General features: G+C 37.4%; 1 protein-coding gene across 2 annotated transcripts in view; it reads right to left on the reverse strand.

Moving 5' to 3' along the window:
* Positions 1-1168: 1168 nt before the first annotated feature.
* Positions 1169-21131, reverse strand: part of zgc:154054 (Alpha-1,3-mannosyl-glycoprotein 4-beta-N-acetylglucosaminyltransferase B-like) — a 30148-nt gene continuing 10185 nt past the window's right edge. For both annotated transcript variants that reach the window (XM_058397129.1, XM_058397128.1), the window contains exons 5-15: positions 19266-19312; positions 16271-16384; positions 16111-16186; positions 15529-15643; positions 14535-14665; positions 12459-12566; positions 12077-12270; positions 9117-9195; positions 8578-8653; positions 5716-5828; positions 1169-3485 (exon numbers count right to left, since the gene is read on the reverse strand). In XM_058397129.1, the coding sequence (XP_058253112.1) occupies positions 3468-3485; positions 5716-5828; positions 8578-8653; positions 9117-9195; positions 12077-12270; positions 12459-12566; positions 14535-14665; positions 15529-15643; positions 16111-16186; positions 16271-16384; positions 19266-19312 (1071 nt within the window). In that variant the 3' untranslated portion in view covers positions 1169-3467. The remainder of the gene's footprint in view (positions 3486-5715; positions 5829-8577; positions 8654-9116; positions 9196-12076; positions 12271-12458; positions 12567-14534; positions 14666-15528; positions 15644-16110; positions 16187-16270; positions 16385-19265; positions 19313-21131) is intronic.

Consider the following 21131-nt stretch of genomic DNA (forward strand, 5'->3'; position numbering starts at 1 on the left):
AAAGCTGGCCCGTGTGATCCGATCCAACAGACAAGCTACTGTTGCTCAGATTGATGAAGAAGTTAATGCTGTTTCTGATAGAAAGGTGTCAGAATACACAGTGCAGGACGGGTCAGGGCTGTTTTGGCAGTCAAAGGGGGACCAACACAATATTAGGCAGGTGGTCATAATGTTAGGCCTGATCAGAGAGAGCTCAAGTAGTAATAATACATCAATAATCTTTTTCAGTGTAGGGGAAATAGATCTTTTATGATCACCACATTTTAAATGTTGCCCTAGGAACAATCTGGAAACCTTTCGATAATGTAGATGAAACCTTGCTTATAAAAGCATAGGCCTCATGGTTCAGGCATCATTTCAAGACAACAATTTGTGTCATGCAAACGATTGCAAATAAGCTTTTAAATAAGCATTCACATGTAGAATTTATTCTAATTCTCTGCAGCCATGATTTGAATTCCAAAGTAAACAGAACCGAGTGTGAAGAGAGAAAGAACCAGTCATACTCAACATCCCAACTTTAATCAGACTTAGTAGTGATGATTCTGTGCTACATTTACATTTCTGGCATTTAGCAGATGTCCTTATGCAGAGTGACTTACATTTTATCTCCTTTTTTATACAACTGAGCAAGTGAGGGTTAAGGGCCTTGCTCAGGGGCCCAGCAGTGGCAGCATGGGGGACCTGGGATGTAAAGTATTGATTTATAATTGATTTATAATCCCAAGTTCACCCTGAAGTCTGGTTCCTCTTAAGGTTTTTTTCTTCTTATGGCTTCTCGTGTCATGTCTCATCGTTCATTAGGGATCAAAATTTTATATCCTGATTTCTGTTCACCTGCTTGGTGAAAATGTCTAGTCTTAAAATTGACATAAAACTGAATTTATTAAGTGAAAGTGAGCCAGAAATGTCACCAGGAGATTGTTAAATTAAATCCAATACAAAATAAAAGTCACAAACAAATCTGAACCCGAATTTGAAATAAAAGTCATATGAAAAACGTATTGTTGGTTGTACAGTACATGGTTCATAACGGCTTGCTTTTGGGTTAAAAACATAAAAAAATAAAAAATTAATATTAAAAAAACATCATGGTTTTTTGATTGAAAAATGGAACAAAAAAAGAGAGAAATATAAAAATATATAAATAAAAATGCAATTTGAAATGTTTTTCTGGATTTCAAACCTAATATTTTTTATTTAAAAAATAAGTGAGAAATGTTAAATGTGTTACAGAAATATTTCATTAGTTCTTCATCATTCTTGAGTCAGAAATTCACATCGATATAAACAACCAAAAAATAATTCTATTACTAATCTAATAGGTATTCTGCTTGTCAGTGTTTCATTTCTTCCAGTGTTTTGTTTATATGAACTGTCGATGTGTTTAATAATTCAGGATGGAATCCTGACTCGTCAATATATTAATAAATAACACGTTAATTAAATCTGACCTATTCAAATTCCCAAATGAATAGAGAAAACACAGGACTGATTAGAACCATAAACAACAACAAAATCCACACACACACACACACACACACACACACTGGTAACCTGGGTTCTGAATATATTTCAGTATGAATTTGGGATAGTATTAATTCTTTGTTTTTCCTAATTTTGCCTATTTATTGTGGTCTTTGTGTTGAATTGTCTTAAAATGTATATTGAATGTATATGAAATGTGAATTGAAGAGATGTGTAGAGTCAAAATAAAAGACATGACCCCTTAAAAAGTGGTAAATAACTCTATAGTGTTTGGTTATATGAAATTAATTTCCTTCTTTAATTCCTGTTAGCAGTTTCCCTTAAGCTAATGTTAGCCTAACTTAACTAACTAGACAACCTGTGCATTGAGTGTCTGACATCAGCGTACTAGCTAAAACTAGTCATTTGAGTAGAAACCTATTTCATTTCCACTCTCTAAGTGTCTACTTTTCCTCAGAATCCCAAATGCTTCATCTTTGGACCAATTGAATCGGTGAAAATTCTCAAAAAACTGTAACCTGTAATATATATGCATTTTTTTTTGTGCCATTTGAAGACTCTTAGAACAACACAAAGCACGCAGGAGCGATCCAAACATCAGAAAATTGATGGATGAAAAGTTCTCTGTATATATATATATATATATACATACATACATACAGCTCTGGTAAAAAAAATAAAAAACAAGAGACCACTGCAAAATAATCAGTTTCTTATGTTTTTTTTTTGTCTTCCAGGTTCATGTATTGGAAAGATGAACAGTTTTGTTTCATTTTTTGTGAACTGCTGATATATTTATATATTATATTTTTCCTAAATTCAAAATATAACTATTGTTATTTAGAGTGTATATTTAAAGGAAACGACAACGCATCAAAATAACCCAAGATCCTGCAGTATTTGCAGAGCTTTAATAACTCAAATAAAACAAAATGCAAATAATGTGTAAACAAATAGTGTTAATGCTTTGGCTAAATAACATTAAGAAATCAGTATTTGGTGGAATAACCCCGATTTGCATGCGTTTTGGCTCCATGCTCTCCATTAGTTTCTCACATTGCTGTTGGGGAACTTTATAACACTACTCTTTTTGCAACAGCTTATATATATATATATATATATATATATATATATATACAATTCAAATAAAATATATTCATATATTTATATAAATCTAAATTCATATAAAGTACCTCAAACTCATTTTCATTTTTCTGATATGTATTAACATCTTTCCTTCTTCTCTTATCTGTTTCCTGCGATCTCGGATAAGTCTGTGGAATAGTTTCCTCTTACTGGCTCTCGTTGTCGTGACAATTTCACACATTAGGGCATGGTTCATGGAAATGAGATGTGTGTTATGGGGCTAAACTGGAGTGTGCTGTATGCATATGACATGTAAACAAGGGAATGGATACAGATTTGCTCATAGGTTAAACGTTCATTTCTGCACAGCTTTCATGATCAGAACTGAGAGAGAACAAGATTGATGTAAAGGGTTGATGTATTCCGCTTCAGTGAGAATGGTAATGTAATGTAATGTAATGACTTGGGCTCGGATCGATATCTGATCGATATAAAAATATCTCCACAATACGCAACATCTGAATAAAAGAGTGTAAAGTACGCGTATATATTAGCCTCTTCTTGTGCAAACGTGGGTGTGTTTGAGCAAAAAACTCAAACAACTGTGTAAAACAGATGACAAGATTCAAGTGTGTTCAGATCACAGCAAATTTCTGCTTATTTTCTGAGTCAAAAGAGTGGAAATTTAGACATAAATGGAGTGAGTTTTCCTCTCTGATGTTGCTCTGTTGGGTTAGCTGTATCACAAAGCACACAGCAACGATCCAAACATCAGAAAAGTGACGTTTCTTCATGTCTTCCTCAATTCGTGTTTTGACCACCAGGGGCGCTGTTGCTCAGAGAAAAATAGACGAGTTGCAGCGATCTCTGCTTTTCCTTCACTTCTGAGTTTATTAAACTTGAATAAAGATCTATCGAGAGAGAGAGAGAGAGAGAGAGAGAGAGAGATTTGTAATTTTACCATGGTATTTATTATCTAGTGCTCATATTGAGGTTTAAACTTCCATAACTTTAAGCAGTTCATACATCAAACATACTTTATTTTAATTTCTGGAATTAATAAACAGATTTTAAAAACATTGTTGTTTCTAATGGTTGCTGTGGTGGTGACATTATTTGTTAGGAGGCAGTTATTGAAAATTTATGGAAAGAGTCTCGAGAGTACATGCTCTGTAACAGTTACGCTGCTTTGCAAAGATTTCCAGCAAGGAAGAGAGAGAGAGAGAGAGAGAGAGAGAGAGAGAGAGATGCAGACAGAGAGAGATGCAGAGAGAGAAAGGCAGAGATAGAGACACACACACAGAAAAAGAGAGACAGAGAAAAAGAAGAGAGGAAAAGAGAGATAGAGAGAGATATGCAGAAACAGAGACACAAACACATAGAAAGAGAGAGAGAAAAAGATGCAGAGAGAAAGAGACACAAACAGAGAGGGGGGCTGAGTGATGCTGAGAAATTTGCAGAAACACACACACACACACAGAAAAAGACAGACCAAAAGAGAGGAAGAGAGAGATATGCAGAAACAGAAACACACACACACACACACACACACACACACAAAGAGAAATATAGAGAGAGGGATGCAGAGAAAGAGAGAGAGAGAGAGAGAGAGAGAGAGAGAGAGAGAGAGAGAAAGACAGACAGACAGATGCAGAAACATACAGATACACAGAGAAAGAGAGATGCAGAGAAAGGCAGAGAGAAAGACAGAGAAGACACAGAGAGAGATGTGTAGAAACAGAAACAGACACACACAGAAAGAGAGAAGGGATGAGAAATAAAGGCTGAGAGAAAGAAAGAAATTGAGAGAGAGACAGAGAGAAAGTGACATACTCTTCCCATTCTGTCTCTTTCTCTCTGTCTCTCTCTTTCTGTCTGTCTGTCTCTCTCTCTCTCCCATTCTGTCTCTTTCTCTCTGTCTCTCTCTTTCTATCTGTCTGTCTCTCTCTCTCTCTCTCTCTCTCTCTCTCTCTCTCACATTGTTGCCTAGCAACCTCCACCCTTACTGTTAACATACTACGTTGCTTGATGGAAAAATTGTTTCTAAAAAAAGTATCAACAATTAATTCTAATAATTTATTTTTGTCTGATTTTACCCCTCGATAAAGGTTACTTGATGACGTGCAGGGCTTTTACTCATCTTCATGTCATGCCTAAAAACCAGTTCAGAGCACTTGAACCCATCCTCCAGTGTCTTATTGCTCTGATAAGGAGACGTATAGCTTATGGCATGCCTATGGGGCTGATATTTGAATATTAATGTGTTGATTGTGTTATACGAGCTTTTAAATAAAAGAATTAGGGGGGGGGGGGTGAGAGAGAAGGAATAAGGGGTGCAGAGAGACACAGAAAGAGAGAGAGAGAGAGAGAGAGAGAAGGGATGAGAGAGATGCAGAGAATGAGACACAGACAGAGAGAGAGAGAGAGAGAGAGAAGAGGAGAGAGAGAGAGGCAGAGAACGAAAGGCAGAGAGAGAAAGGCAGGGAGAAAGAAAGAGAACGACAGAGAGAAAAAGAGACACATACGCACACAGAAAAAGAGAGACAGAGAAAAAGAAGTGAGGAAGAGAGAGGTAGAGAGATATATATGCAGAAACTGACACACACAGAAAGAGAGAGAGAAAGAGAGAGACAGAGAGAAAAAGAGACACATACACACAGAAAAAGAGAGACAGAGCCAAAGGAGAGAGACAGAGAGAGAGAGAGATACGCAGAAACAGAAACACACACACACAGAAAGAGAGAGAGAGAGAGAGAGAGATACACAGAGAAAGAGAGAAGGGAAATAGAGAGAGAGAGAGAGAGAGAGAGAGATAGTGTTAGTGTTGTGTATCTATCATGCTGCAATGTTACTGTGTTAGTAAAAGACCACTAGCATTAGCAGTAAGACATTCAGCTCACCTGTGGCTGGGATCTTTTGCCTTAAAGCCAAGCCAATCAGGTATAACATTAAAATTATTTAGTCTTTCCCTCTCAGCTACAAAGTAGATGAGTGTAAGGATGTAAGATTTCATGACTTTCAGACAATTTATTTTAGCTGAAGAAAAATGGAACATGTTCCTAATAAGAGATCAGATTTAGCCGTGTTCTTTCTTTTCTGGAGGATCTACTGTAGAGGAAAGGACAGAAACAGGACACTCACTTCACTCAGGACTGCCCAGGATTCTGAGGTACTGTTAACAATGAGACGCATGGCGTCTAAGTCACCCAGCGCTCCGTCGATTGCTCCCTCTGCTATTCCGTTTACAAAAGAGCCTGAAAACAGACAAAAACACACACCAAGAAATGATTAGAAAATAATTTCGGCAGACCAACAGACCTACAAACGAAGTATTATATACTAATGAGCTATAATTCATATGATAGAGCTGTCGAATTGCATTGAATTGAATTAAATATTCATTATTTATCATCAGAAGGAAGAAGAACAGAATTACAAATAAATAATAAAAGTAATCACTTAATTAATCTTTAAAAAAAATAATTTTATTTGGTTGACTTGTTAACTGGCTGCTTTCAAATATTATATGGTAATAATTAAGAAAATAAATTTGTCAATAAATTAGATCTTTCTGTCAATAATTAGAATAAAATATTTATTTATTTATTTTATTTATGTATTTTTTACATACTAATTTATTTACGTATTTATGTATTTATTTATTTGTATTTTTAAAAAAATATATATAAATGTTCGATTCACTTCAAAGCTTCAAGGCTAGCAGCGTATTTGCATTTCGAAGCAGATGCTCATGAACTATTTTGTGATAGTAGCTATTATTATTTGTGTTTTCCTTTCTGCTTTCTAAACTAAGAAGCCCATATGGTTAAAAAAACAGACAGAATTAGGTTTAGAATATTCTAGTTTCTAGATGTACACTTTCGTTACACTTAATACTCAATACACATAAAACACACACACACACAAGCTACTTTCATGACTCTTGTTAATCTATATAATAATGCCATCCTTCTATAATTCACAATAATTTAAATAATAATTCATAATAGCTGCCAGCAGCGATTATGGGGCCAAGCACTTTCTGGCACTGCCCCTAGGAAGACCAGAAGCCATAAGGACATGCACTGCATATACCCAAGGAGGTTTGATATGATTTAATTTAATGGCATTAGGTTCACGTTCAGCATAGCTAACATTGCAAGCATGTTTGCTAAATAACAGAACAGACTAATCTATGCATGCTTTCTGCTGAAAATGTCCTGACACCTGTACCACAGCAAACGTATTTACATAACGTTATTATCATCTGTTAATTAGTAATTTAATAATAATAATAATAATAATAATAATGAGTAGAAGAAGAAGAAGAAGAATTAGAAGAAGAAGAAAAGAAGATAAAGTGCCTATAGACCTATAGGACATGGTCCTCTGGTCAGGAACAAGGCTGTAAGGTCCATCCAGCATGTGTAAGAAGCACACACAAAGACCTCCTCATTTGCCTGTATTGTGTCTCATTCTGAGTCTCTTATAATAAGCTAATTTGTTGGTGAATTGGTCAGAACATGATTCAGAGTCAATTCAGAGTTGATTTGTTTTCTTCAGCAGGTTTAAAGTTTACTGAGACCACCTGGCACAGATCAGGAGTCAGATCAGTTCTTCTTCTCAAATCGAACAGTAAACACTAATCATAGTTGGACCTAGGACTAATTTGCTGGTGAATTGTTCAGAAACACGATTCAGAGTCGATTCAGAGTCAATTCTTTATCTGTTTTCTCTCTGGTATGAAGTTTACTGAGACCACCCGGCTCAGATCAGATGTCATTAGATCTTTTTCCCAAATCAAACAGGGAACACTGATCGTAGTTGGACCTAGGACTAATGTGCTGGTGAATTGTTCAGGAACATTGTTCTCTGGGTTAAAGGATACTGAGACCACCTGGCTCAGATGTTTTGTTTTGCTTTACAATGATGTTTGAGGGATAATGTGTAGCTCCACCTGAAAACCTGTAAACATTTTCCGGTCTGTTTATTTGTGTAACACTTTAAATACTGAAACTGAAATCAGGTGCATGGCTTGGAATCGAACGCTTCAGTAATTATCATACTTGTAAACAAACAGCTGTGGAAAATTAGCTAGGGAAATTGTAGCCAAAGTTGTTGTATGTTCATCCCAACGGAGAAACATACAGTGTAGTTATATTATGGGTTATATATGTCCATAAAAAAGGAGTCTATTCTTTAGCTTCGAAACTATTTATGTATTATTTTTTGTATTTAGACTTGATTTTACATTTTCAGGAAGGGAAACGTGTGTTTTTGGTAGATTACACATGGAACTGAAGAATCGGATACGACTTTTAAAGACTCAGAGTGCGCTGGAACTTATTCACTTATATTTAGATAATTTTATTAATATTCTATAATATTATTATAATATATATATATATAATTATTTCACTTATATACACCTCTCATAATTTTTTAAAGAATTACATACATGTATATACATTTTATTTGTTTGATTATATTTTTAATAATAATAATAATAATAATAATAAATATTTTAATAAATTGTTCTTTGTGTCCTCTGCTTAGATATTTGTCACATTTATCCCAGATCATGGACATGTAAAAAAATATTTAACATATTTCTTAAAATAATAGTAAATAAATAAATATAAAAATATATCTATATGAAATTTTTGTTTTTAAATATAATAAAAAAATTATATATAAGAAAATAGATTTTAAAAAAAGGCAGATGTCTTTAAAAGTTATAAGATGTAAGCAAAAGTTTAAGACGTTGAATTGTCTTCCTTTAATTTAGAAAGGAAGTAATAATTAATAAAATTATGTTATTAATTAAATTATTAATCCGATTTGCCGATTTTCTTTGTCTTAGCGTAGGATCGTATAGTCCCAGACATCTGTAACCTGTAACCTTGGCCCTGCCATACAGCAGCCATTCAAATCCTTGTTTCATGCAAATCTCCTCTGGAAGTAAAAAGGGAACAGAAACAAATTTAAAACAAATGACGCTACCTAGTATAACGAAGCCGTCAGACGAAGGTTTGCAACATGAGAGCAGTCCTTGTTCTGCACGCACCCTTACAGAGACCTGTAAAACAACACAAACACACACACACACACGCACACACACACACACACACACAGCAGTTCTGGTTAAAGCTACAGAGTCGGGGCAGGACCTGAAAGAATAGATGAATGATGGCAGTATTTGTTCTACAGTGAACCTACAACTATAACAGGAAACGTCCCGAAACCACAGATATATGTAGGTTTGTGTCTCTCTCTATGTAGGAGGAAATTGCACTCTAGTGTAATAAGTCAACTCACACACACACACACACACACACACACACAAACACACACACACACACACTTACTACCCATGTAAGGAACTCCTATTGACATAATTATTAATGCAGATAATTAATAAACTCAAGGTTATAGAGATGTTTGGTCCTGACTGAGATCTAAACAGACACACGCGTACACACACACACACACACACACACACGATTAGATAACATATAAAGTGTGAAAGAAGTTCCACCTACATCACTAGGCAGCACCTGCACGCTGGTGTCGTAAAACTTATCTCCATTTGCTTCAATATTTCCACTTCTGAAGCGATACCTGGAAACACACACACACACACACAAGATGGACTATTAAATGTGACAGGAAGAGCTCAGGGGTCAAGTTTCTGCGCTAATGACGCGTTTATAACATTTTTGAATGCGCAAACAACGTAACTGATAAACAGATCACAGATAAGACCGATTATTAAAAAGGTTGCACCAAGCAAATAACCCCTGAGAGTAAAAAAGCCACGGTGTGACCGTGTGACAGCCTACAAAACAGGAACAGCTGTAAAACAACCTGAACAACCAGCTGTCAACGAAATACACACAAAGAGTTAACTGTATCATGAATACAGCTCTTATATGGAATATATGTCATGAATATATGATTTATTATTATTATTATTATTATCAGATATATTAATTATAATTTTTCTTTATTAACCAAATATTTATACATAATCAATTTTCAAAATCTTTTTTACTAATTTCAAGCTGAATTTTCTTGTTTAAATAATGAAGAATTATTTTTAAAATAGATAATTAGTAAAAAATAAATAAATAAATAAAAATAATAATAAATATTAAATAATAATAATAAAAAAAAGATTTTTATAGACAGGAAAACTTTTTCTGAGCAAACCTTCCTCTCTGATTAAAGGAGAATTTATAAAATCCTATAAATATAATTTAAAATAGTTTAGATATCGCTATTAGTGGAAAAATCTACAACACATATACAAAGTCATAGAAGTTTGGCGAAGTCTTATGAATTATAGACTTGGCTGTAAAATGTAATAATATACTTAGTTTTTAAAAAATATATATAAGATAAAAGGAACTATGTAACTCTTAATTACTAGTTAGTTGTGCAGTACTAGTTTATGACCAGTTTAGACCTATTTCTTTCATATTTAGCAAGAGATAGCTGACGGTAATGAGCGAGAAAGTAGAAAATACCTAGCTCACTGCATCTGTGTTGAGTACATTTTAACTTTTAATCCTCAATCTTTTACTCTTAAACTTAATCTGCAGTTTCGGCTATAATAGACATAATACACCTTTAAATATAACAAACCTTTTAATCATAATAAACCTTTAAAACGATCCTGTTTTTGAGATGCATTTCAATTGTTTTTAGCTTCTAAAAAAATTAATTTAGAGAAACTTGTAAAAACAGCGATGGTTTCTATTTTATCCAGATACAGGTTCATGTAAATTTATTACATCCCTAACAATCGGTTATATTATTACTACAAAACAAAGTGACTTATCTATTTATCTGTAATCTATTTGCATCAGTATCACTCTGTATTTTCCATTTTAAGTAGATGTCATATATTACCTTAAATAATAGACAGTCCTGCTATAAAATCAGCTGGTATGTACAGTATGTTGATGAATATATATTAATCCATTTATAAATCAAGGCCTCTGTGTTTACTGGAGTTATTATAGGGGTTTAAGTGAGTAGCCACCCATGCAGTCAAATTTTTAATGTCAGAAACTTTCTCCGAGAAACCCAGAGTGATTTATTTCTGCTGTTGTGAGCAGTGCACATCCTGTACCCACGGATGTCATTGTTTTACACTTTCACTACTCTGTGATTCTGATCTGCTCAGAGAAACACTACCCATGCAATGCCCCTTTTGTGTTTCCTCTTGCTTTCGGCTGAAATGTCATAAGAAACGTCTGATCTCGGGTTCAGGTTTACTGTAAGTCACACACTCCTTTTCGGTAAACGTCTCCTGAGTCTGCCTGGCAAACTTACATGGTTCACTGTTTGTTCACTCTGTCTCTCAGTTTTAAAGATTCAGCACATAAAAAAGATAAGATCTGCCTCTAAAGCAGCTGACTTAAATGCTGAAGCATTTCCTCTACCGTTTCCATGGATGTGAATTTTTTTTATTAAAAAAAACACAAGAGAGAGGTCACAGAGCTGAACTCAAATGAGCTTAATGTGCAATCTGGGAAAGGAACATGTTCTGATGAGACAGTGCTTTAAAACATCCTCGACTCTGCCCCATGTCGAAAGTGGATCAAATTTATCAGTTAGATAAGCTGATCCTGAACAAACCTCTGGACAAAATGAAATGAAATAAAATAAAATAAAATAAAATAAAATAAAATAAAATACAAAAATGAAATATAATAAAATAAAATAAAATAAAAAAACATACAATTCAAAAACAAATAAAAAAAACAAACAAAGTTCAAGCTGCTCCTGAACACACCTCTAGACAAAATAAATAAAATAAAATGAAATAATAAAATGAAATAAAAAAACATAAAATTAAATAAAATAAAAAAAATAATAAAATAAAATAAAATAAAATGCAGACTCTGGGGTTAAGAAAATATGAATCTTTTGTGCCACAAAAGGCCACACCTCCTTTACTGTATTTGCATAGACAAAGGCCACACCTCCTTTACTGTATTTATATAGAAAAAGGCCACACCTCCTATTCTGTATTTTTATAGAAAAGGCCACACCCACTTTACTGTACTGACTTAAACAAAGGCCACACCTCCTTCATTGTATTTACATAGACAAAGGCCACACCTCCTTCACTGTACAAATCAGCACAAAGGCCCCGTTCACTGGGACTGGCATGAAAAAAGTGACACCTCCTTCGCTGAATCTGACACAGACAAAGGCCACGCCTCCTTCACTGTACTGACACAGACAAAGGCCACACCTCCTTCACTAAAACTGACACAGACAAAGACTACACCTCCATCACTGTATTGACATAGACAAAAGGCCACACCTCCTTCAAAGGCCACTTCTATATCAGTATACTGACATGTACAGAGGCAACACTTCCTGGTCTGTACTAACAGACACAAAACCCACACTTCCTGTACTGGGACTAACAGGAAACAGAGGGCAAATCAGATCTGACTTCAATATGAACGTGTGTCGTTTTCACCTTTTAACAGTTTGCCGTGAGTTGAACTTGATGAGGATGTAATCTCCTTTGCTGGGTGTGAAAGCCCATAGGAAGTCAACACCTTGATAAGCTCTGTCCAGAGAATGACTCTGATAGTGCTTCAGACTGCTGCTCAGCTCGGCAGGAGGGTTCCGATGGGCTTTATAGAGCACTTGCTTCCCAAAGTCTTTATCCTTTAAAACACCACACACACACACACACACACACGCACACACGCACGCAGGGTCATACAGAATCTGCCTTACTGATTCATAATTTATAAGAAACAAACAGGTTATTTCCAGATAATTTGACAATGATTCATTGAGAGATGACCAAACCACAGAGTGATGGGAAGTGAGAAAAAAAGAGGAAGACTCACTTTCAGATTCTGTATTTTGCCTGGCAGGGATGAGTGCACACCCACATGCTGAAACAGGGACGGCTTGAAAGTACGCTTCAGCTTTGCCTTCTCATTATTGCAGTGTTTCTGTAACAAACCAGACAAATCTTATTACTTAAATCTCAGATTTATACACTTCACACACGCACACACACACACAGAGTAGATTTATGGGCAGGGACCTAGATCTAAAGGTCTAAATTAAAATATATTTTTAAATGTATACCTACAACCACACATTTCAACACTGACCATAATCTTTTAAAGGACAAAAATGTCCTTTTTAATCCATATTTCTGTACATCTAATAATCAGCATTGAGCATGGTCTTATTTAAAAAAAATCCTTTTTATCCATATTTCCGTACATCTAATAAAACTCTTGAGATATAGTCAACTCCAGACTGATTGTAACCCTGCATGAAACAGTCATAGTAAATGAAGAAAGATGACTTTTAGCCTCTAAGGGTACACCTACATGGTAGTAAACATGGGCAGTGTGTCGAATAAACTGGCCAGAGTGTGAAAACAGAGATTAGTAGAGAACAGTTAACAGCTTGAAACATGAACTGGGCGGTGTGTAGCTCTCAGCATGGCAGGCATGTGTGTTAAGTAACAGGCGTGTAACCGAATATGAATGCTTTATTTAAAACAGACAGATAATGTGTCCTAAACAGATACAGAGACAGATAAGGATTAGAAAAACACTTCTTTTTTTGAAAGCTTGCCAGTGGACATGAGCTAGTGGTCAGACAAACTTAGATTTACTGCATCTGGCAGACACCATGATCCAGAGCGACTTATGTTTATAATCATCTGTACAACTGAGGGTTAATGCCTTGCACAAGCTCAAGGGCCCAGCAGGGCCAGTTTGGTGGTTCTGGGATTTGAACTCACAACCTTTCAGTTAGTAGTCTGTAATGTCTAAACCACTGAGCTCCGTCAGTTTACATCGTTCCTTCACTCATCCTTTATTTGTCACATATACATTACAGCAAAGTGAAATTCTATCTTCACATATCCCATCCTTAGAGGGTTGGGGTCAGATCACAGGATCAGCCATGATGTAGCTAACCCCCCCCTTGGGGCAGGGGGGCGGGGTTGGGGGGGGGGGGGTAAGAAAGCCTTGCTGAAGGGCCACTGAACAAGTAACTAACTGATTTTAATTGAGGCTAATAAATTGTGCATTCTTTCTGGACATAGAGAAGAGTAGAGAAGAGAAGAGAAGAGAAGAGAATGAAATAGAAAAGAAAAAGAAAAAAATTGAAGAAAAGAAGGGAAGTGGAAGGGAAGATGAGAGAAGAGAATCTGAAAAATAGATGAGAAGAGAAGAGAAGAAAGGAGAGGAGAATGGAAGAGAAGAGAAGAGTGGAGAGGAGAATGGAAGAGAAGAGTGGAGAAAAGAAGAGAAGAGACAAGGAAAGAAGAGAAAAGAAGAGAAGAGAAGAGAGGAGATGAGAAGAGAAGAGAAGCGAAGAGGAGAGAAGAGATGAGATGAGGAGAGAAGAGATGAGATAAGATGAGCAGAGAAGAGATGAGGAGAGAAGTGAAGAGTGAAATAATGTAACTGAGCTGGAGGAAGTGTCTGTGCCAGAATTACAGAAGGCCACGCCCACTTTGGCCTTGAATCTAATTATAGATATAGATATAGTGGTATTGTGGTTACTTGTTACTTGTTACCTTAGCGATGCTCCAATGTACCATAAATGTCATGTTGCTTATCTGGTCTATTGGCCATTTTCCACTCTGGAGCCTAAAATGGTCAATGACGACTTTTGGGATTTATAGAGACATTAATTCTCAGTAATGTTGGTGTGGTGGTCACTTAGTCCAAAATCTGAATTCATTTACTTTAGCCATGTCTCTAAGGGCTTCTCTGGTCATTCATCAGATTTCTAAAAAAAGTATTTGGAAGGCATCCCATGAGGACTTTAGTACATTGCACTTTTCAGTTGCAAAATATCCTGCAATTGTTTTATGATTTGTGGAAACCTTTAACCTCGAGTCCTTCAATTGTATTCTGACCCACTTGGACACGAGCGTTAAAATATCTTACACTGTCCTTCTCCGGGTTGCACATTTTCACCCAGAGGATGTGATCCAGCAGCCAGTCGATGGGTTTATCCTTGTGAAACATCAGAAAGAACTCCACAATACCAGGCAGGTCCGAAGCTCGGAAAAGCTTCCCTGTAAAAGAAGGGAAAGTGTATTGTGTCTGTCTCAGGGCGTGTCTGATTCACTCAGACGGTGCTAAACAACACGGTGTGACTAAACATCAGTTTGTGAATATGTATAAAACACAGACACCGTGCTTGTGACTCCCTCTGTGTGTGTGTGTGTGTATGTGTGTGTGTTCTCAGGTTCTGTGTGTTAAACACAACTGGTTCTCTCCCATAGTATCAGATACACTGCTTTCTTCAAAGTAGCTTGGAATCTACCAGACTGATGGTGTAACTATGGCTGGCATTTTGCTTGTAATTTAAACCTAAAAAAACAACAGACACAATAGGAGAAAATCTGAGAAGAGAAGAATAGAGGAGAGAAGAATAGAGGACAGGGGAGGAGAGGAGAGAAGAGGAGAGGAGAAAAGAGTAAAAATAGAAGAAAAAATGAAGGAAAGATGAGAGATGAGAAATGAAAAAAAAAACAGATGATAGAAGATAATAGAAGGGGAGAAGAGAGCATGAAAGAGGAGAAAAGAGTAGAAAAGTGAAAAAGAAAAACAGAAGTAAAAATAAAGGGAAGATGTGAGAGGAAAAAACAAAAAATATAGAAGAAAAGAGAAGAAAAAAGAAAAGAAGAAAGGAAAAGAGCGGAGAGGAGAGAAGAGAAGAGCGGAAAGGAGAGAAGAGAAGAGACGAAAAGAGAAGAGAAGAGAAGAGAAGAGAAGAGAAGAAAAGAGCAGAGAGGAGAGAAGAGAAGAGAAGAAATGAAAAGAGACAAAAAGAGATGAAAAGAGAAGAGAAAAGAAGAAAGGAAAAGAGAGAAGAGAAGAGAAGAGAAGAGAAGAGAAGAGAAGAGAAGAGAAGAGAAGAGAAGAGAAGACATACCTATGAAGCCCAGTTGTGAGAACTCCAGGAAAAGCCACTGGTCACTGTTTACATTATTGATATGATACTTTATAGACTCGGTGTATCCTGACTTGGCCACAATGTCATCCTCCAGCTGCAGTGATCACACACACACACACACACACACAATATGAGAAAAAATATAGAGAAATAGAGAAAAAGAGCAAGAAATTTTGTGACAGTCTAATTAAGTAACAATATTATTATATATTTATACTTGCTTTGCAAGTGCCATGTTGGGAAAAAACACTAATTTTTAAAAAGAAATATGAAAATATGAAAGGTTATATAGTGTTTTATGAGTGTGAGGCCATGTTGGGAAAAATTCCTCATTTCTAAAAAAAAGAAAAAAAAGAAACACTTTTGCACATTGAACTGCAGCTTTCCAGTAAAATATCTGCTTTAGTGTCATTCCTCCTGGTCATTATGATGTCACAATACCCCTGCCAACCATTAACTCTAAACATTAAACATTTCTATTAATTTCCCACCCTTTGGCCTGTATACTGATAAGACATAAGTGACACGATAGCTGCATGTCATAAGCCTGCAGACCATCACCTGAACGTAGTATGTACCCTTGTCTTGAGCGTACAACATGAGGTAACTGTAGTCCAGGTTTTGTTTAGTCCTCCACCTAAAAATACACACTTAGTGTAAAAATATTTCCCGTGTACTGACATGGACAATGAAAAAAATGGAAAAAAGCGTGATTCCATACTTCACTCTTTCTTTGGAGTCACCAAACGTTTCCTTCAAGTTAGACAGATTTGGATAGTAGAACGGAGAAGGTGCGATCACTTCGATCAGTCCGGATTTTACGTCATCTGGAAAACTACACACACACACACACACACACACACACAGAAGTTACAAATTACTAATAAACCATATACACTTTAAAGCTATACAACTCCATTTTATCAGTTTATCAGCCCTGTGTATTAGCAACAATTCTGCCGATGGTTTATTCTCAGAACTGACTTGTGTTTTGTGTGTGTTTTGTGAGTGTGTGTGGTGCAGGTGAGTGTATCAGGTACAGAGGTGTTGCTGTGGTGGGAAACCATCCACCAGCCACAGTACAGCTGTGGTCAGAAGGTGACACAAGAGAACACCAGAGGACCAATAACACACACTGTGCATGAGACACAATGAGACCTGGTGTCTAATTAATTCCACACCAATGAGATGTCGTGCAACAGCTTCAAAGATCTAAATTCATCTGTTGTTCTTCTTTTGGGCTAGCTTTCTTTATTTCTCCTCTCACCCACAATTCATCTCTTGACCAAGAGCTACCAAGCAGAGGGCGTGAAGACCTCTGAGTAGCTTCCTGAGACATGTGAAACCAACCGGCTGACCAACCAACCGCACTGTTTCAGACCCCTGCTCCTGCTACTTCACAGGATCAGGTAACACCTAAAACACTCATTTACGAAAGTGCTATCTGCCCTCTTCCACCTGTACACGAGTTCTCTAAAAGGAGAATCGCTGTTGCTTCAGTAATTCAATAATGAACTCAGAAATCACGCTGACTTATCAGTTCTTCAAGAGCTCTCGGTTGCACAATTCCTCGTGACTATAAGCAGTTGAAGGAAGGTCATTATCATCATTTACATTATTTACTGTCCGGTCTCACCCAAATGAGGACGGGGTTCCTGTCTGAGCCTGGTTCCTCTCGAGGTTTCTTCCTCATATCATCTCAGGGAGTTGTTCCTTACCACCCTCGCCTCAGGCTTGCTCATTAGGGACATATTTTAGGAATAAATAGTACTTGATCATAATAGTGAACTTGATCATTTTTCTGTTTCTATACTTCTGTAAAGCAGCTTTGAGACAATGTCCACGCTATAGAAATAAATTGAATTGAAGGCTAGGTCAAGGCTATGGGTTTGTTCAACAGAAGATTTGAGTTCAAGCCTCAGCACTGATAAATTGCCACCACCGGGCCCCTGAGCAAAGCCCCTAAACCCACCTATCCTCCACCCAAGGGGCGCTGCACCATGGGGGACCCTGTTTCCTGACCCTAACCTCCAAAAAATCCTGGGAGGAGCCGAGAAAAGGGTTTTGATTCCACAAACAATTGATTCCACTATGCTGTAACGTAACATGTATCAATAATAAAAGGCCTCCTCTTCTTTTTCTTCTTCTTCTACTACTTCTATTTCTTCTGCTTCTTCTTCTATATAAAACTGAAGTATATACACTATATTGCCAAAAGTATTCGCTCACCCATCCAAATAATCAGAATCAGGTGTTCCAATCACTTCCATGGCCACAGGTGTATAAAATCAAACACCTAGGCATGCAGACTGTTTTTACAAACATTTGTGAAAGAATGGGTCGCTCTCAGGAGCTCAGTGAATTCCAGCGTGGAACTGTGATAGGATGCCACCTGTGCAACAAATCCAGTCGTGAAATTTCCTCGCTCCTAAATATTCCACAGTCAACTGTCAGCTGTATTATAAGAACGTGGGAGTGTTTGGGAACGACAGCAACTCAGCCACGAAGTGGTAGGCCACATAAACTGATGGAGCGGGGTCAGCGGATGCTGAGGCGCATAGTGCGAAGAGGTCGCCAACTTTCTGCAGAGTCAATCGCTACAGACCTCCAAACTTCATGTGGCCTTCAGATTAGCTCAAGAACAGTGCACAGAGAGCTTCATGGAATGGGTTTCCATGGCCGAGCAGCTGCATCCAAGCCATACATCACCAAGTGCAATGCAAAGCGTCGGATGCAGTGGTGTAAAGCACGCCGCCACTGGACTCTAGAGCAGTGGAGACGCGTTCTCTGGAGTGACGAATCGCGCTTCTCCATCTGGCAATCTGATGGACGAGTCTGGGTTTGGCGGTTGCCAGGAGAACGGTACTTGTCTGACTGCATTGTGCCAAGTGTAAAGTTTGGTGGAGGGGGGATTATGGTGTGGGGTTGTTTTTCAGGAGCTGGGCTTGGCCCCTTAGTTCCAGTGAAAGGAACTCTGAATGCTTCAGCATACCAAGACATTTTGGACAATTCCATGCTCCCAACTTTGTGGGAACAGTTTGGAGCTGGCCCCTTCCTCTTCCAACATGACTGTGCACCAGTGACCAAAGCAAGGTCCATAAAGACATGGATGACAGAGTCTGGTGTGGATGAACTTGACTGGCCTGCACAGAGTCCTGACCACAACCTGATAGAACACCTTTGGGATGAATTAGAGCGGAGACTGAGAGCCAGGCCTTCTCGTCCAACATCAGTGTGTGACCTCACAAATGCGCTTCTGGAAGAATGGTCAAAAATTCCCATAAACACACTCCTAAACCTTGTGGACAGCCTTCCCAGAAGAGTTGAAGCTGTTATAGCTGCAAAGGGTGGACCGACGTCATATTGAACCCTATGGATTAGGAATGGGATGTCACTTAAGTTCATATGCGAGTCAAGGCAGGTGAGCGAATACTTTTGGCAATATAGTGTATCATATCAGTCTACATGGAAACACCGCAGTACATGTGCGTCAGTGTGTCGTTGTGCCTGCCTTGATAAGAAAAGACATTCTTGTACATCTAACCACTGATATAATGTCATGTCTGTTGTGGTTTTCAGCATCCGGTGCGACACGGAATCTTTGTTTCCTGCAAAAGTCTACAAGCCTGAGAAAGTGTGTCTGTAGAACAGGGTCTAGAGTACATTAAAACGCTACTGTATATTTAGTGAGATAAATGCTAAAATAAAAGACTTACTTCTCTTGGATGCTGTTTGCCACACTCTTCACAAAGGCACTGTCTGTCTGTGGAGCGGGAAAAAACACACAGCAGCAGGAAGGAAACGGAAGTGAGGAACAAAATGAAGAAGAAAGGAAAGAGTAAAAACTTCTAGAGAATGATCTGAGGTATATGGTAAATATGATTTAGCGATTTAGCGATCACAAACGGCTAACAACAGTCACTTAGGATGCAAAAACCGTTCTGAAAACAAAACAAATAACACACACACACACACACACACACACACACACACTTATTTATATATTGAAATGGTGTTCGGGTCACAACTGAGGTAAACATGAAGTGCTTAATATTTTAGCAACTGAAAAACGAAATGTTTTTTTTCTGTTTTGGTTTATACACATGTTACTATAGATTGTGAAAAGGGGTGTGGCAAGTAGAAGTCATGCAAGGTTAGAAGTAATGCAAGTTCTACTGCAGCTTTTTTTCTGAGCAGTTTACATTTCTGCACTACATTTTTTTAAGAATAAATATTCGATCGTAATGTCCTGCATATTTTAGTGAACTTAAATTTCATCATTTGGAAAGATGTCAGATTTTTAGTTACGATTTAAAACGTCTAGAAAATACGGCAAATTTTGCTGACTCGTGCAAATCCTTCCTCCAGTTTTCCACCTCTTTTATTTGGAGTAATATTTGTAATATAGTATAAATACACTTTCTACAGCGGCAGCTCGGACATGTAAAGATTTTCTGTAGTAAACTGCACACCGAGTGTAAATTAAATCTCAGTACGGTGAAGAATCCTGTGAGGAAAGACGTGTTCATGAAGAGGAAGGAAAACAGGCTGCTGTGTCAGAGGTGAAGCTGTAACTTTAACTATTCAGACAGAAGGAAGAGAGCTTTGGGGTTTTTGGTTGTTTGGTAGCATGACACTATGTGGGTTTTTTTTTTTTTACTTGGTGGTTTTACCTTCAAAAGAAAGCGAAGCAGAAAGAAGGATGAGGGAAGAAAAAAAAAACCTTCAGAGCTTAAGGCATAACATTATGACCACTGAGAGGTGAAGTGAATAACACTGATTTTCTCCTAATCATGGCACCTGTTAGTGGGTGGGATATATTAGGCAGCAAGTGAACATTTTGTCCTCAAAGTTGATGTTAGAAGCAGGAAAAATGGGCAAGCGTAAGGATTTGAGCGAGATTCAGTGAACAAGGGCTAGACCACTGGATCAGAGCATCTCCAAAACTGCAGCTCTTGTGGGGTGTTCCCGGTCTGCAGTGGTCAGTGTCTATCAAAAGTGGTCCAAGGAAGGAACAGTGGTGAACCGGTGACAGGGTCGTGGACGGTCAAGGCTCATTGATGCATCTGGGGAAAGAAGGCTGGCCCGTGTGATCCGATCCAACAGACAACCTACTGTTGCTCAAATTGCTGAAGAAGTTAATGCTGGTTCTGATAGAAAGGTGTCAGAATACACAGTGCAGGACGGGTCAGGGCTGTTTTGGCAGCCAAAGGGGGACAAACACAATATTAGGCAGGTGGTCATAATGCTATGCTTGAAACATAAACTATATTTCAGGACATTAGACAACTATTAATGGATAAAATGTAATATTTTTTAATGAATAAAAATTATGGTGGCACATTTCAGGATGTCTAGTTATAGTAAATAAATGGATTTTCAGGATTAAGAGTCAAGATTGATCATTTCTTTCCAGCTAATGGTTTATTCCCTCCTTCAGGAAGACAAATATGTTGATTTGAATAGACAAAAACGTAATAGTGAACGTGAAAAGTAATAAATAATAAATAAAAGATTTATTACAGACTCACTCTCATTGTACATCAGGTTAAGCCTTTCTCAGTTTCTCAAGAAGTGAACCC

Source organism: Hemibagrus wyckioides, linkage group LG08 (assembly GCF_019097595.1).
Source record: "Hemibagrus wyckioides isolate EC202008001 linkage group LG08, SWU_Hwy_1.0, whole genome shotgun sequence".
NCBI lineage: Eukaryota > Metazoa > Chordata > Actinopteri > Siluriformes > Bagridae > Hemibagrus > Hemibagrus wyckioides.